This window comes from Centruroides sculpturatus, unplaced genomic scaffold (assembly GCF_000671375.1).
Source record: "Centruroides sculpturatus isolate CEXI.00-Female unplaced genomic scaffold, Cexi_2.0 scaffold821, whole genome shotgun sequence".
NCBI lineage: Eukaryota > Metazoa > Arthropoda > Arachnida > Scorpiones > Buthidae > Centruroides > Centruroides sculpturatus.
In genome coordinates, this window is record NW_019384950.1 from 327,089 (window position 1) to 344,966 (window position 17,878).

The following is a 17,878-nucleotide window of genomic DNA, read 5'->3' on the forward strand; positions in this document are numbered from 1 at the left end:
GGTATTACTGTAACTATTTAAATAAAATAATTATTAAAATCAATGGTGTATCCTAATTTACGTACATAGTGAAGCTTCGATTTAGCGCCAGCACTTTTCTGAAACTGGCGCTAAAACGAAGTACAGTATGGGTCTTTGAAAGTTATATAAGAATGTCTCAAGTCGCATCAAAGTCTCAATAACGTACCTCGATTTAGTGCCAATTTCGGAGACTAAATCGAAGTCGGTTTATAAATTGCAAGTACAGTAGACCCCCCCTATAACACTGTAGAACATTCCGTGTTATATGAATTCCACATTGTACGAGTCACTTAGATTTTACACATACGTGAGCCGTTCACAGCCCGGCACACGTATTTGTAAAATCTAAGTGACTCGTACAACATGGACTTCATATAACATGGAATTATCTACAGTGTTATAAGGGGGCCTACTGGTATTAAAGTGTTTGCAAGTATACAATCGTACTGAAGAGTTCTGTAATGTTTATGAGGGTGGCGATATATACAGGTCTTGTAATATTTACTGTATGACCCAATCAATTAACAATTCATGGTAATACTTAGAAGGCTTGTACTACGATATAATACAATTAATCGTTGTTTAACAGTGTTTGGAATTTGTAATGGCGAAGAATGTAGCAGCGACAGGTTAAAACGGTGTCGTTCCGTAGCGTATGAAGAATTACAACGTAGAAGCAGTGGGTTATCTCATCAAGAATTACAATATCACTGCAAGTAAGTGTTACAATTTATATATATATACACACTAGTAATAATTCTTCTAGTGATAATTAGAGTCACCAAGTGGCTCGTTATACTTTCATGGCGACCAGACAAATTTTAATTAGAGGTCCACGTGTACAATGTTGACGAGCCACACCGGCAATCTAGGGTCCTCAGATATGGCTCAAATTTAAATTTAAATGCATTTATAAAAGATTTGTTTGGGAGGGGCTCCGGAAAATTTCCCTTTTTGCCCGTAGAATAACGTACCACTGAGATTTGCTAGATGTTCCGGTTTTCCGGGATTGTCACGGATATTTCTCGGTTGATATCTAGCGACAGGAGACTTTATTCTATAAACTGTTTTTACAATAAAGTATCTTTTCTCTCTCTACATTATAAATCCAATATTTCTGTCACTGACAGAGTAAAATTACACATCTATGGCGTGTCCCAGTATCTTTCGGGAAGAACTCGTTTTGTCCTGGATTTTATCCTCAAATATCTGGCAACAAGAGCATTTTATCTTCGATATAAATTTATATTTACAGATCAATTCGACAAAACTTAGATTGCATTGTTTTCCAAGTAACCATGTGCAACAGTTACGAAGACAGGGATGGAAATAGTGATGTTATCTGGAGAGCTTGGAAGTACCTTCAGAGCGTTTGCGATACTTTCGGAGGTAAGTAATATCTTTCAATAAGCGTACGTAATATAATTTTTGTTTATTTTTCTTTATTGTCTTCTCTCAGGATGGTGGCAATCTCGTTGTTTCCAGAGAGACGACGTTAAACAGTGTGAAAGGTTATTTACTATCGAAGGAAACAGCTTAAGTCGAGCTTCATGCACGTAAGAATTATTCAAACTTGTGGCTCATACTGGAAAAAACCTTTACATTATTTATTAAATTTTTAAAGGAATTATCTGAGATTTCGGGATTGTGTGATTGATGTAGTGAAGAGAAGATGCGATCCCGAAGAAAGCCAAGTCTTGAGTTCGTATCTGTTAGATAAAGCGCAGGAAATGGTGTGGAGATGTCCAGGAACCAGTCAAATATCTCTTTCTTTTGATTCTGCTGCACGTATTTCCGAATCTTCTTCTTTAACAGGTAGTGTAATTTAAATACCTTCTACATTGCTTATTTTAAAGTGATAAATTCTCTTTGAAATGATAAGTTATAAGCTCATTTTTAACGTTGTATCATCGAAATAAATCTAAAATTTCAGGGTGTAATGCCAGGGCAACTACGGAAGTTAAAGGATGTTTAGATCGTTATCAGTACCAAAGGGAGGAGTCTCAAGGATGGAGGGATAGCGAAGAACGATTGAGAAGATCTTGCTGGTAAGTAAAGTATGACGTAAAAAATTATACAAGGATTTATTTTAACTATAAAATTTATTGGATGGTTATTAACTGGTTAGTCGGACGATGGAAGGCAACACAACACTTGTGATACCACAGAAACAGGGGGAATTTGGCTCTCCATTTCTGTGTCAGACGCGTGAAGAAAACCCTGAAAATTCCACGTGGCCAGACCGTTGGTCAGATATGAACCCTCGACAATAGTTCAGTGGTTTTACTGGTAGGCATGTTATTTGTTAACTGATTTAAACACAAATTTATCTACAAAAATTGAACTAATTAAGAAAGAATAAGTGCATTCTCGCATCGTAATTGTTGATTAAACAATTAACCTATAAATGGTCCAAAAGTCAGTTAACCGGTGTATATTTGTAAAACTTCTCTTAAGAATGGTTAAAACCGGTTAGAAACATCTCGTAACATTATTTATGATTTTAGTGGCTTCATTCGATCTTAAAAAATATGCACAGTATATCAATACAGTAGAACCTCGATTATCCGGACTAATTGGGGATGAAGGTAGTCCGGATAAGGAAAAATCCGGATAATCGAAACAAATACTTTAATTCGTCTTTTGATGATAATACAACACGTTTTCTTTTGGATGACATATCGGCAATATTAAAAGTAAATACTGTATTTAAATGGTGATCAAACTTTCAAGAAACAAACGTTCATATTGAATTTGGACTACTACCGACCAACGCTAACAGACTACTTATTGTTTAAAAGGCCCTCTGGTGGCGCAAGAAGACGGATTTTATAAAATAAAAAGCAGTTGAAACTGCATTTTTATGAATAAAAATTTGACAAACTATTTATCGTTTTATGACGAGTAAAATTTTTTCGTCGCGTTCGCGGCTTTTAAGTAATGCATAGACCTTCGAGGCGCGAGGCCCTTCAGACCGCGAGGCATAGGCTGTGGCCCACGTCGTTCATGCCTTACGCCGCCCTTGGTCATAGAAATGATGTAATTTGAATATAAATTATTTATAAATACGTATGTCAAGTTATATCTTTATTACTACGTAAAATATATTTAAGAGTTTACGACCACTGTGCTGGGTGATACGTTGTTGAAACAAAAAAAGTTATGCATTCCATCACGTACCAAGTGCAAATCAGCAAATTCGTAAAATTTTTGTTTATTTTGAACAATCCGGATAATCGAAAATCCGGATAATGGAGGTCCGGATAATGGAGGTTCTACTGTATTTAGTTTAACTGACTATTGGAATTATAGATTTTATGCATTACGATACAAATATTATTCCATGTTTAAATATTTATACAAATAAAAAATAAACGTGAATAAACGTGACAAAGTGTTGTTAAACGTAGGATTAAATATACAGTAATTCAAGTCAGTAAAATTGAAATCAATAGACTAAGATGAACACATGAAAAAAAATAAATAAATAAAATCGAGAACAAATAATAAATGGTTTATAGAATCGATTATAAAGTAAAAAAGTAAAAGTATTATAATATTTATTTACTTATTTTTTGAAAAATTAATTTCTAAATTACTTCATTGTAGAAGTACTCAATCAGTGGTACAACGTACCACCGTGGTAACTGAATGGATAGCACCACTGAACAATGGGGGGTTCTCTTTTGACCACGGAGTGGGAAGAGAGCCCATGGACTTCTTTTCACTCCGAGAACACTAATGCATTGTAACATTGTAGCACAGTGTTTTGTGTCATATGTGTGTAATGTGCATTTGTGTTGTGTGCTTAACATTCTGTTTACTCTAAACAATTTTTGATGTGTAGTAAGTGCTTGGTGTATTGTGTGTTATCTGTGTATGGTGAAGCGCGTGTTGAATAATTGGAGTGCCTTTTAGTATGTTATTCGTTAGTGTTATGTTAATTATATTAAGATGACAAACAACCTGTTCTAACCAGAATGATAGTTGCCCATAGTTTGAAAGAGTTAGATCCACGATTGAAATACATATTTATTTAAGAGTAAATCTCACGAGGCCGATCGACCCGTCGCCATTCTTTGGATCCACCATTGATATACTGTATTTAAAGGTAGAAAATATCTAGCAAATTTTTGCTGAAATTTTGAATCCCAGAAAAACTCTATGGACCAGGCTACCGAATTCGTTCTGCTATTGGCTATATAGAGTAAAAAAATAAAAAAAAGAGTGCTTGGTTATTTGTAAGAAAATTAGCTGGAAATCAGGTTTTATAAGAAAAAAATTACTATAAAAACACCAGGACAAAAATTATGATCGATGAACATAAAGTTTAATATGCAAAAAATAGGGATTTAAAATAAAAATACTGTAATTCATTTGCTCTATTAGCGGATAAAAATCGCTGAACACTAATAGTTAGTGGAGGAGTTCGTGCTTCACCAACACCCTGGTCACGTGGAATTTTGGAATTTTCCGTGTTTTCTTCACGTGTTTGACACCTAAATAGAGACTAGTTTCACATAGAAAGTCCTCACCCCTATTGACAGATACGTTGCTTTGCCATAATCCATCAATCCAATCTAATTCCCTCACCACCCATCTGCCCCATTGCGGGTCAGGCAGAAACCACGAAGAATATGATTTAAAAGGTCTTTTTACTACTTTCCACCCTTTTATCTGACATAAACTCTTCCAGCTCAGGCTGACTCGTGTCTACTCTTTTGCAGCGCGGACTATAATTGTAAACAAACGAGCAGATAGGCCACATTTCAGTATTACTTTTTAATTACGTTCAATTAATATGCGGTGTCATTAATGCAATATTATAGCATTGTTCATACGCGTTTCGGTTCTCAGGCACAGAGAGAAGAGGATGCTGAAGAAATACAATTGTTTATCTATAATATAAAGGGGAAAAAATAAAATACTCGAAGACGATTGCTAAAGAAGAGTTAAAGTAAGCTCTTGTCAACAGCATTGTGTAATATCGTTAATAAAAAATGGCCAAACGAAAATACATTAAATATACAAAATGTATTAATTAAATATGTGGCTCCATCTGTTGATGAGTTACGTAATCATATAAAACGATTTTTATTTTATTTTCAGTGCTTCTTGGAATTATAAAAGATGTGTTAGAGAAGTTGTTAAAAATTACTGTTTCGAAGCCAGAGAAAGTGAAGTTTCAAGTATAACGGATAGAGTCAGTTCAGATCAAGAGTATCTTTGCAGGGATCACTGGATATATACCTGCAATTCAGGTACTATAAAGCAAATCAATTGGATCATACCAGTCATTCTCTTGTTAATAACTTCTATCAACAGTTTATGAGATTAAAAAAAAACCCAATTACTATATTTTAAATACTTAAAAAGTTTATTTTGTACTTTTTTTTATATATAAAAAATAATAACAATAATCAATTTTCTGTTTATGTAGTAAATTTTAAATATTAAAAACTGTTTACAGGTATTTATAATGAAATTTGCTGTATGAACGAACGGTGTAACAATGACAGGCTTTATCAATGTCGAGACTCATTGCAGAGGATTATTAAAGAGAAAGATACTTATCCTAGAAGTAACAATCCTCAGTGCAGGTTTGTATTAAATATGCCTATATAAGTATAGTTTATATACATTCCCTGTAAAAGGTTAATAGTAGTTTTTGCTTAAATTAAATATAAAATACGGTCGAACCTTTAAAAAACGGCCACCTCTAAACGTACAAAATAACCTCCAAACAACGGCAGCCATTTTTTTTTTCAGGCATTGAAATACTTACGCGATAACCTCTCAACAACGACCAGCTTTTAACGGCAGCCGTTTTATTTATTTATTTTTTTTTAGGCATATTCCTTTTTGAATTACTTACGCAAAATAACCTCTAAACAACGGCCATCTCTTAAAAGGCAGCCATTTTTTTTTTCAGGAACGTATTTTTCTTTTTGCGGGAATGCATGATAAATGATCTTCAAACGACGGCCATTTTTTATGTTCTCGACAGTGTCCGTTGTTTAGAGGTTTGACTGTATTACTAAATAAGAATGTTACAAAGAAAAACTAACGAAATTTTGTAAATTTTTAATAGTGTTAATGATTAATAGGCCTATATATATGTGTATATTTTTTTATTATTTGGCTTTCGTCGAGTTAATATATTTGTTTTTTATATATAGAATGTAAGCCAAATAAAGTTTATATTTAAAAATATCAGAGTTTTTTTTGGTTAATTTTATAAAATTCTTAGAATTTCTCTTGATATTTGTATGCAAATATTTTTATAAGCGAATTCTTTCCACGTTTTCCTCCCCCTCGGTTGTTAACTGCTGTGATTATCTCTTAAACAATAAAAATAATAATAATTTATTTTCTACTTAAATTTCTTTACGAAAAGGGTCTAAATTTATTTACAAATTAGAATTTACGAGCCTAATGATAGAGGCGGTTAAGTGGTCAGGTGTTTAGACAGGCTCTTCTTAAATTACGTTACGTTACGTTACGCTGGCTAATCAAAGAAGGAGTTATTTGTAATCTCTATTTGATTATCCAGACGTAACGTAAGAAAAGCATGTCTGAATGCAGGTTCATCTTACTGCTCTGGAGGACCCGGATTCGAAGCCAGGCGCTCGAAAACATTGGGAACTTTTTGGGGTTGTCTGCCCTACCCTGCCTACGATGGGCCCAAAAAAAGGCCTCTTGATGTTTATATTTGCAGGACAGAAAAGTAAAACAAAAGGCATGATTTAGACTTGTTATAACATATAAGGTGCTTTTCTTCGTCAAGTAGTAATGAATTTAATAATCTCGATGCCTTATTTGAGGCTCTAAATTGTAGTTTGATTAGCTTATGTGTAAATCCAACTATGTCTTTTTTTATTTTTAATACAAATTTAGTCTTTTATGTAAAAAACAAAGACAAAAATGAAAGTGATTTATGGCTTTGGGGAGGGATGAAGTACATTTGTAAATGGTCGATGCTCCTGATTAGCGAAATTGCTATTCTAGACAATGATCCGACGATTAAACTTAACGTACTTGTACAAGCGAAACTTACGAAGTTTACTGTTAATAGTCTACATTAAGAATATCAGACCTTTGACCTATTAAATATTTAATTTAAAAACACATTTAGAATATTAGATTCATACTCTGGCTTGTTTCCATTTACAGTAGCAATTCAGCTTAATGTACAGTACAAGACAAAAGAGATCAATACATCTATTTACAGTATTGTAAAGGTTTTTAATACTTTAAAACATTGTAAATAGGGTCTCTGAATGATAGAGATTATCTTCAATTCCTCTCATTTTGTATCTATTGGTGTGTTATCCTATGGGCATAACAGGCAATTGTCTGGGGTCCCATAAGCAGGGAGCCCCAACACATCTCTGGAAGAAAAACGTCTGTATATGAGGCCCCCTAACTCGTAATTCTCTATAAAAATAAATAAATAAATATATTTTTTCGATTTATTAAAAATAATTATTGTTACAAACACATAACTTTAACGAAAATTAGAGATAAACAAGAGTATAATAACACGCATGAACCTTGATCTACAGGATAGAATTTCCTCACCATTCAGTTTTTTGATTTTGAAGAATATTTACTGCATACAAATTTAAACTTTAAAACTTTTATATACAGAGAAATTTAATAGATATCACCCCAAATCGTCTAAAAAAAATGAATTGTTCTGTTTATAAACTGCATGTACAGTGGGGGATTTTTATAATTTAGAAAGGTAAATGTGCTAAATTTAGGGAATATTCTGGGATCAAACGTTTGAAAGGGTCATAATGGATGAAAATCCTACTCTATTCTAAGGGCATTTATTTATTTTTAACGACTCTTCTGGCTATTCTATTCTATGTTTATAGTCCATAAACAAAAGCTTGTCCATTTTAGTAATATTTAATAATAGGCTACTTTAGTACACATTTTTATTCTTTAGCGAAAATTTTGACAGAGGTTAATGACTTTAAAATTCTTTCGTAGCCTTAAATAAAGCTACGAAACGTGATTTTATATGTTACTAGTTGTAAATACATGATAAATAATATAATATGCTTCATAATATAACACAAACTTGCTTACTTATTACGATATGAAGAGTCATGCAAACTATTCTATCCTAAAAAAAAACTGTTATGAACGTATGTAGAGGCCTTTCCGACAATTTATAATTCAATAGTTTGATAAAAATTTATTTATTTTTACTGTTACATGTGCCATAAACATGAATAAATCATTATTAAACTTGTGAATGTAGTTGTATTAAGAGAATGCATTTGCGAAATCCACTGAGTCAGCTAACAGGATATAAAATAACGTATTTAGTATATTATGAAGGTAAATTTAAGATTTAATTCACTAAATTTAGGATATAATTACTTCGTTAAACACTATAAAATCGTATAAAAACCCTTACAGACCAGCCATTTTTTAATACGAAACTCTTGTGTATTTAAGTATGGAACCGATGATTACACCTAACTAGAAATACTTTTGCTGTTTTACACTGTAAATAAAAAGAATGTAGAAAAATTTGAAAGAGATTTTAACGACTATTGAACCCGCGAAACAAGTTGACGATCAACTAAAATAAAAAATAAAAATAAAAAAATAAAAAAAAAAAACTAACCCAACAAGTGCAGTGTGTGACCTGCAAAAATACGTCTTACAGTTAATGAGCTTCTAAATCAGTAACGTTCTCTTCTTTAACGATTTAAATATAATAAATTAACGTGTAGGCATCTACGTTCATAAATTAATTGTAAATTGTGTGATAATAAACGTGTATTAAACTCCGAAAACCAAGGAAACCGAAGAGTACAGACAGATTAACGTACTTAGCGCCCGAAGGAGAATTTAACTTGATCCTGCTTAAAATAAAATGCGGCTGAACCTTCCATATTTAATCATTCTAACTTAGGTTACTCCCATTTAATAACCGATTTTATGAAGAACTCTCGATGTTTAATAGTTCAACATATATAAATGCAATTAATGTTATAAATAAATATGCTAGTGCTGTTATATACGTTAAACCAATAATAATAATACCATAAAAAAGTAAAATTTGATCTTGTATCTCCTCCATTAATCGTGCATTAATGAAGATAAGAGTGAGGTTGCACGTGTGTCGTGCATCTGTAAGAGGACACAACGTTTGTACAAGCAAATTGTACCCTCCTCTCGAGATATATACACGTGTATTTTATAACCACACCACCACAAAAATTATTGGTAGAAACGAGTAGATCTTAATTTTATACTCACAATGAGAGAGGCTTTTCTTACTCCTGTCGTGTTTTCAGCCTCACAGATCCTTCATTAATTGGCATATAAACATTTTCTGAATAATTTCTTAGCTTGCCCTCATAAACTAGGTCATTCCTTTACGTTTTTAAGCATTCATAACATTAATTAATATGCTTTAGAATTATTTATGCGTGTTATTTTTTTCTGTATAAACGAAAGAATCGAATAGATTCAAGAGTAGGTCAGCTTTTAAAAAGCTAACAGAATGTGCAAACAAATAAGAAAATCCGCCGTTTAATGGTAAAATAAATAAATAAACAAATAACCCATAAATTTATACGATTTTATGAGAGAATCTTTATAAATATGACAACTTTTCATAATTTGTTTACAACGGTTAATTCGGTTTTTCAACATTTCCATAAGGTCATTTGACCTCATCCCACTTCTATACAGTTTGCTACACGTCATACCTGTTCTGCCAGCTCCTATGACACCTATGCACGACACCGTCATACCTTTCTCGTTACCGAGTATGCGCATAACCGAGTATTTCTATTGGATAGTCAAGGGTAGTACAAACTCTAGGAAAGTTCAACTGTTTAGATGCGAAGGAAAAATTATTAAACGACGACATGTCTGTTTCTTTTATCGTCCTTCTGCTTATAACAGGTAATTTTTATATTTTTAAATGTGTCGTGCTCTTGCATACATTTTAAAATTGTTTATCATTGGTAAAAAAAAAGTATGGATAAAATAATACCAAAGAGAAAATAGGGGTTAAATTAACTAGGATAGTGACACACCCCAAGTAGGAAGTTTCATTTTTGAAGAGGATAAATTGCTTTAATTTTAGACTTATTCTAAGTGATTTTCTATGAAAACGAGTGTTAAAAAAAACTGTATTTAATAATAAATAATTTATATTTCTATATTTTTAAGTGGTTAGTTACGTTTTTTTCCTTCGTTATGGATGAGTATTTATCGATTTTTGTTTTTTTTTTATGTGTAGCACGCGAGCTTGGAGTTTCTGCTTTGTTTGTTGATTATTTTTATACGTTTTAATACCGTTTAAATATATTAAAATTAGTTATAAAGTATGAAAAATTGATGATTGTTTTATTTATTTATAAATGATTTAATTACGTTTGTTTAGTGAATAATCGTTTATTGATCCCAGACGTAACCTAGTAGCTTCGATATATGGTGGCATCGGATTCGATTTTCTGTTGAATCAATTGGGCGTGTACTGTTGTAATAATGCACGCCATCTTCTGAAATCTCACAGGCCAATGTTGCAATTCATGTTTAATCATGCTTCATTGTTTAATCTTCATGAGATTTTGCGATTTTTTTATCCTTCTTCTGGAGGTCAAATCCTTTAAAATATTCAATATCGATTCCGTAAACTCCACAGCCACGATTAAAAAAAAGATCGTGTCGGAACATATAATATAAAAATTAACTAAAATACTGTTACACAACACTTCAGGAAGTCCACCACCCTCTCCTGTCGTTCTTTCAACATAAGTTCTGAAGAAGAGTTAATGAAGTAGTCGTGACTACCGAATAATGGCGTATTGTTTCACATCTGTATTTCGAAAAAAAAACTTAATTAAGTTGTTAAATATTAGTTTAATATTTAAATTTCTATCTAAGTGAACGTGGTTAATGCACCAATATCTGAAAGTCGATGGCTCAACAGCTATCTTTCAAGCCTGAGTAACCATGCGTAAACGATATTTGAGGAATAAAAAAAAGAACTAAAAAAATAATAACTTTTCGGGTGCTTTAGAAGGACACATGAAAACAGAACAATGATTGTTCTTTATATAACCCATAGAGTCTGAGAAAATCGTATTTTTAACGTTATTCTTGCTGATATTCGAATTTTTACATCAGCTCTTTAATGCTTAGCGTTTAATGCCAATGGTGCAAATTAGTAAAGCTTAAGCTAAAGAGCTGAAGATTATCTCTCTCTAGATTGCAGCAACAATAACCCGGATGTAGTATATAAGCCAGAAATAACAATAAAGGGAGGAGCTTCCTACCTTTCATTCATAGTGTTATGGCAATCGTCATATTGATACATTGAGTATAATAAAAAATCATATACAAACATAGAATTACGTAAACACATATCATTGATAACTGCTTCATATATTTAAATATTGACCTTTTTTTGTATATACTGTACAATACCTCATCATTGATGTGATTGTACACTCATAAAAATAATAAAAAAAAAGCCTCTAAAATGGTTACAGAGTCAAATAATTCTCTCAATAATAACACTAAATATTATAATTATAAATAATAATTAATTATATAAGTACTTTGAGCAGTATTTTTTATATTATGCTTTAATAATGGAGGACTTTACTTATACTTGTGGCTCTAAACTGACGTATAACAGGCATAGCTATGTGAAGCCTTAAGCTATAGACTCATAACGCGAGGCCCCAAGTTTATTTTATGTATAAATCTGCCTCTTGTTATATAATATAAAATGAAGTTAGTATTTATTAGTAGATTTTATTGAAATTTTATAGACATATTTAAAAATGATATTAATATACTATAGCCTGTCTAATACGTATTAAATTACGTGGTAAAATTATGACACTTACTCGAAGCTGCGTATAATTAAATAAAATAAAAATTCGACAATTTTAATGAAGTTAAATAATATAAGATTTGTAATTTTAATTAAAAAATTGTCGAATATTCTTTAATTCTTAACTATAATTAATGGTGAATGCTTACAAAACAATTCTTTTGATGTGTACAGCGTGAAAAATTCGAAAGTAGAAAACACATGTGCTTATTATAAAAAAATATATATATTCCTGGTACTTGGAAAACGGTAATTTATTTTGTCGTAACCTTGATTTACCAGTTTTAAATTATCATTCCACAAATACAATATAAAGGTTACTCAAGGAAAATGTCTCTTAATTGTTTTCTTACATTTTAACGGTTTAATCAACTATATTTTCATAAATATAAGAATTAATCGGTGGCGTATGGGTGAAAAAGAGCAATTGCCCGTTGGTTTGGGGCCTCCATCAACAGAGGCCCTCAAATCAATCCTTCATAAGAAAATATTTTCCCTCAAAACAAAGATGTCTGAAGTACCCTACTTAAAACTTGCCTGGGTGCTCATGAAGTTATAACGCGCCATTGGAATTAGTATATCAGATCATAAGATTGGAAGAATACAGGCTCTGTCTACATAAAAAAATAGCCTATATTTAGGTTACAGCAAAGCGTGAAATGTTTTATTGGGAACAAAACTGTATAATACTCCTTAAATTTGAAGTATCCTTTATCACTCTTCAAAAGTCTGTATTCCTTAGGATGGTTGGATGGTCAAGGTGTCAGCCTATCGCTCTGCAGGACCCAAAATCGAATTTTTGTGGAGAACCTGAGAAATTTTTCTTGGGTAGTCTGTCTGGTACCACTGTCACACCGATTGGAAACTTGGCAAACCACGATAGGTATGAAAAAAGGCCCCTTTAATGTTTTCCGTGTGGTGAATGTAGGGAACCTCAGAAATTTTTCATGGCCGATCTGTCTCGGCTATGTTGTACTCTATTGTAAGCTTGATCGAACCCAGATATGGAAAAGACCCTCTTAGTGCCATTTTTCATACGTATCGCTTAATGCCTTGGATATTAAAGCCCACGGGCACTAAGATTATTCATGTAAGAAGAATAGAAAAAAACGCTCGTTTAAATTATCTATATTAGATCTATGTGTATTTAAATAAAATAATTTTTTGCAGGTTTTCTAAATGTCAAAGGACAGAGATATGATTCATGTTCAGAATTAAGATCATGCGAACAAAAAATTGATAATTTGATTAGTTCATCCAGTCGATTACCTTCTTACCAATGCAGGTACATTCAATAAACCACATAATGTTATTTTATCATAGACCTTTAAAATAACGTATAATCAATCAATTATTACAGAGAACTAGTTCAAAATTTCAACTGCATGATAAAATCGATCAGTTGCGTAAGAGAAGAAGACAGACAAAATTACGGTTCGAAGATTCGAAGAGCCAGAGATCAACATAAAACCAGTTGCGACGGCGATGGTAATTTAAATTACAATTTAATTAAACAATTCTTCTATGTATTATATAACAAATCAAACACAGAATTACATTTATTTTTACAGAATGGACGAAAAAATCTAGTTGTTTCGATAGCAGCGAAGTTCGTAGATGCGAAGATGGATTTCCAAGACGAGCAATTCTTCATAATCGAGAAAATTGCAGGTAAATTTTAAATACGTATATTTAATTAAAAAAAATGATTACGTATTTAAAAATATTATTTTTATAGACAATACGATCAGTACTACGAGTGTATGAGAAACGCCATTAGCAGATCGTGCAGAGGAGACGATAACGAATACATACTCATGTACTTATTAGATATGGCTCATGACCTGCCGTGGCAATGTCCTCAGTACTCATCTTCCTATTCGCCAGACACTTCGTCTCCGTCCTGGCCTTCCAATGGACGAGGTTCATATAATAATAATACTGGTGAATTTAAACTTTTTTATTTAAAGGATGGATTTATAAATGGATTTATATACGAGTATACCATTGTTGAAACAATATTAATATGACTTAAACAAAGCTTTGTATTTCATGCTTAACAGGTTGTTTTCTCAGCTGTGTTGTGAACCAGTTCCTCTGTAACTTTATTTTTGTTTTTATACTTTTATTTTTAAGTTCTCATCTTCTTTTATGCATCAGTAAATCTGATAGTAATCATGTTTATCTATATCAGCCATATTTTTTTTTTCGTTTGCATTCTCTCAAGCGAGGAATAAAGCTACCCATTACTTATTTATTGAATATTTTTATTATTTTTTTATATATGTACCGTTTATGTAGTAAATTTTAAATATTAAAAACTGTTTACAGGTATTTATAATGAAATTTGCTGTATGAACGAACGGTGTAACAATGACAGGCTTTATCAATGTCGAGACTCATTGCAGAGGATTATTAAAGAGAAAGATACTTATCCTAGAAGTAACAATCCTCAGTGCAGGTTTGTATAATCTTTTAATCACTCGAAAATTAATTTTAGTATGTAAATTACTCATAAATGATTTCGAACAGAGACAACCTGAACGACTTCAACTGCTACTTTTGGCAAAATTATCACTGTGTGACAAACAGATATGAGAAGAATACACAAGTATTGAGCGATGCTAAAAGAGCCATTGAAAGTAAATGCGATGTCAATGGAGGTAATGGCTTTAAATTTTAATTTTGGACCGAAAATATTGTAGTATTAAAAATATAATTACATTTCTAGACTTGCAAAGATCGCAATGTTACACGAGTATAGAAATTAGAGACTGCGACAAGCAATTAAGCGAGGGAAGATATGGTAGAGGAGATATAGATTGCGGGTACTTCACGTAATGCATAATGAATTTATACGTGTATATCTGTTTATTTAATCGATATATTTTTATATTATTTCAGAAAATATAAGCAATTTTACGATTGTATCGAACAAAACTTACGCAGAACTAACAGAAATTGCAACAGGAATGATGAATTACTCTTTCCTTTATATTTAATAAGTAGAGTTAACGATAAAGCTTGGATTTGTTCATACACTGATAGTCATCAAACTCAATATCCTTATGGTACTGGTAGTGAGTCGAGTCCATATTATCCAGATGATGGTATGTTATTGAATTATTGTTGTATTTTTCCGATAGATTACGAATATTTTTATATATTTTCAAATTTTCGTAGATTCTACTTGCGAAGCGGTGTCTAGACAGAAGTTTCGACATTGCGAAAATAGAGTAGAGGAAGACGAAGAAGCGGTTAGAAAGATAACAAACAGTCACGAGAGACATACTAGATCGTGCTGGTAAGTTGACTATATATATAATTTTAAGTATTTTATACAGTGATACCGAGATACCGAGGCTTTTAACGCGTCAGGTTGCCATTCTGGGGGATCCGGAATCGAATCCATGTTTAATTCCTAGATATATCGGGCTCCGTTCCTCCGACACCCCGATTCAAATCCACGATATGTATAGAAAAAAGCTCTCTTAGTGCCCACAGGACAGCAAAACAGTTTTTTAAACTAGAATTTTTGATTTAAAATATTCAAAAATATATTCTCTAGATTAGAATATATAAAAATAAACTATTACAGAATCGTGGTTTTGTGTATTATATTTAGAGAAAAAATAGATTTAAAAAGTACGCAATGATTCCATCAATCAGGAAGGATCTTGTTTGCATATATTAAATATGCAAAACGTGATGCAAACGAACTCGGACACAGTTTCATACGTTATAACTGTCATATATTATGCTAAAGTGCTTCAACATCATGCGATGATTGTTTTATATTTAACATGATCATAAGTTTTAACCGGTTTTAAGTACGTGAATACAGGTGAATAGTTAATAATTTCATGGGTTCACGAACTGAAAATTTTAAAAGTGGACCGCGACTAAACAATGATTTACTGACTCGATAAGTGTAATTTTATTTTTCTTTAAATTAATTTATCACTAAAACATTGTTATTTTAAATAATATAAAATATTATCCGATTAAAATTATTAAATATTAAATAAATATATTTTAAAATTTTAAATAATAATAAAATTAGAATCGAGGTGGCACCACTTAATGATTTATTCATTTTTTTTTTTTGCNATTAAGTGTTGCCAACTCGAATCACCTATAATTATTCTAAATTATTTTTTATAAATATCTATTTTTTATTCTAAATCATATCTTAATTTTCGAATATTTATTAATACTTTTTATATTTTTATAGTTCGGCTCTGAGATATAGAGAATGCGTTCGAGAAGTCGTAAAGAAACAATGTCGACGCGAAAATTCCGCTGTAGTCGACCAATTACTGGGAAGCTCTATTCGTTATAGAATTCAGAGCTGCGACGATGTAAGTTATTCTACATGTTCGGGTGCTCGAACGTTGAGCAATATCATATTCATGGCCATTGCACTCATCTTCAGCAGAATTTATTTTCAGTGATGACTAAGTAAGAGTTTTCTGTGATTAAAAGTGCCTTAATGTATATGTTGGACATTCGCATTCCTCATTGCAATATCCATTCAGTTCTGATACAGAGAACTCCATTTTTTTAATTTCTTTTTTTTTAAAATCATTTCTTTGTACATTAAATTTTCACATTCATTATGAATTTGAAAAAAAAAACATTGACAAATCTAATAGTTTTATATATATATATATATTGTAATAGTACGAATTATTTTAAAGCTTATTTATTCATGAATGTGATTTTTGATTAAATAATTAATGAATATATAATGGAATCATTTAAATTAAAACAATTTTCAATAAATATTTGAATTTTTTTTAATATGTTCTTTATTGCGTATTTTTCACGTATGTTTATTTAATAAGGTTAGTTCACACTGAGCGCGATTCGCTAGCGAAACACTAAAAACGAGAATATTTCGGTTTAACAAATCGCGCTGGTAGTCCAATGTCTTAAACTTTTTCGCTAACCAAAAATATTCCCACCAATCAGAATGGCGAATTTGTTGATGTAAAGATAGAGGAATCCAAGACGGCAGCAACGAAGATAGCGCGAAACCTACGACAATTTTTGACTGAAATAAGCGATGATCTATTTTTTTCATTTCTTTTAAATAAATATTATCAACTCGCAGTTATAAGCCATCTTGTTGGAATAACGTTCATTTTCACTCGTAATTGATTGGCTATGCTATTTTGCTGTTCACATTTCGAAAAACGCTAATCAGAACCAAATTCGCAATGGAGAAAAACGCCATTTGCATTTTGCTTTCACTAGTGAATGTCTAATCTTTTGGAATTCTTGTATTTGTTCTTGTTTCACGGATTCAGATTACTCTGACATTTTATGCTAACATGGATTATTGTGTTTATGACGTGTTAAAGAAAACGTTGACTTGTAAATCTTTATCGAAGCGTTCGCATTATGTTGATATGTCATCTGCTAACGTATGCTGACAACAAGTAGCATAAGTCCTGTGTTACACGTGGAAACACACAGATCAAAATGTTTAGATTTTCGTCAGCCGTCAGATACATTTCATGTATAGTTCTTGCTTTTCATCGGCCAGAAATTGAGGCATTAGGTGATGTAATTCACCAAATTATGATCTATCAGTATTTATCGAAAGCAACCAATCTCTTCTTTTATATTACACTAATATTGAAACTGTCCCAACCAAAATCTTCTCCACTTCATAAAAGTCATTTAACGTTTGAATAATATTTATTTCTCTAAACAAACAATTTTTCACAGAAAGAAATATACAGTACATTCTTCAACAACTGAAGAACGATAACATCAGATTCCATCAGTAGTTTTCAACAAGTTCTTGTTGGAATCTACGACAACTACACTGATGCAACACAACAATGTGAGCAGTGTTTTCAAATCTGCTGTGTCGTGATGTGACGCGATAACACGTCATGACACGTGTTAACATGAAACGTCAGCGTAATCTAAATGCGGCCTTACTCTTCAATATCGAACTAG

The 17,878-nt window shown here is 31.8% G+C and overlaps 1 protein-coding gene across 1 annotated transcript in view; it reads left to right on the forward strand.

Annotated features, from left to right (window-relative positions):
* Window positions 1-16,577, forward strand: part of LOC111632257 — an 18,408-nt gene extending 1,831 nt beyond the window's left edge. The window contains exons 2-19 of the mRNA XM_023376647.1: window positions 611-737; window positions 1,277-1,410; window positions 1,481-1,577; window positions 1,646-1,836; window positions 1,955-2,069; window positions 5,131-5,345; window positions 5,492-5,621; window positions 9,860-9,960; window positions 13,076-13,190; window positions 13,266-13,393; window positions 13,477-13,576; window positions 13,644-13,849; window positions 14,237-14,366; window positions 14,438-14,568; window positions 14,637-14,733; window positions 14,810-15,015; window positions 15,089-15,209; window positions 16,140-16,577. Of these exons, the coding sequence (XP_023232415.1) occupies window positions 611-737; window positions 1,277-1,410; window positions 1,481-1,577; window positions 1,646-1,836; window positions 1,955-2,069; window positions 5,131-5,345; window positions 5,492-5,621; window positions 9,860-9,960; window positions 13,076-13,190; window positions 13,266-13,393; window positions 13,477-13,576; window positions 13,644-13,849; window positions 14,237-14,366; window positions 14,438-14,568; window positions 14,637-14,733; window positions 14,810-15,015; window positions 15,089-15,209; window positions 16,140-16,359 (2,564 nt within the window). The 3' untranslated portion in view covers window positions 16,360-16,577. The remainder of the gene's footprint in view (window positions 1-610; window positions 738-1,276; window positions 1,411-1,480; window positions 1,578-1,645; window positions 1,837-1,954; window positions 2,070-5,130; window positions 5,346-5,491; window positions 5,622-9,859; window positions 9,961-13,075; window positions 13,191-13,265; window positions 13,394-13,476; window positions 13,577-13,643; window positions 13,850-14,236; window positions 14,367-14,437; window positions 14,569-14,636; window positions 14,734-14,809; window positions 15,016-15,088; window positions 15,210-16,139) is intronic.
* Window positions 16,578-17,878: the final 1,301 nt, after the last annotated feature.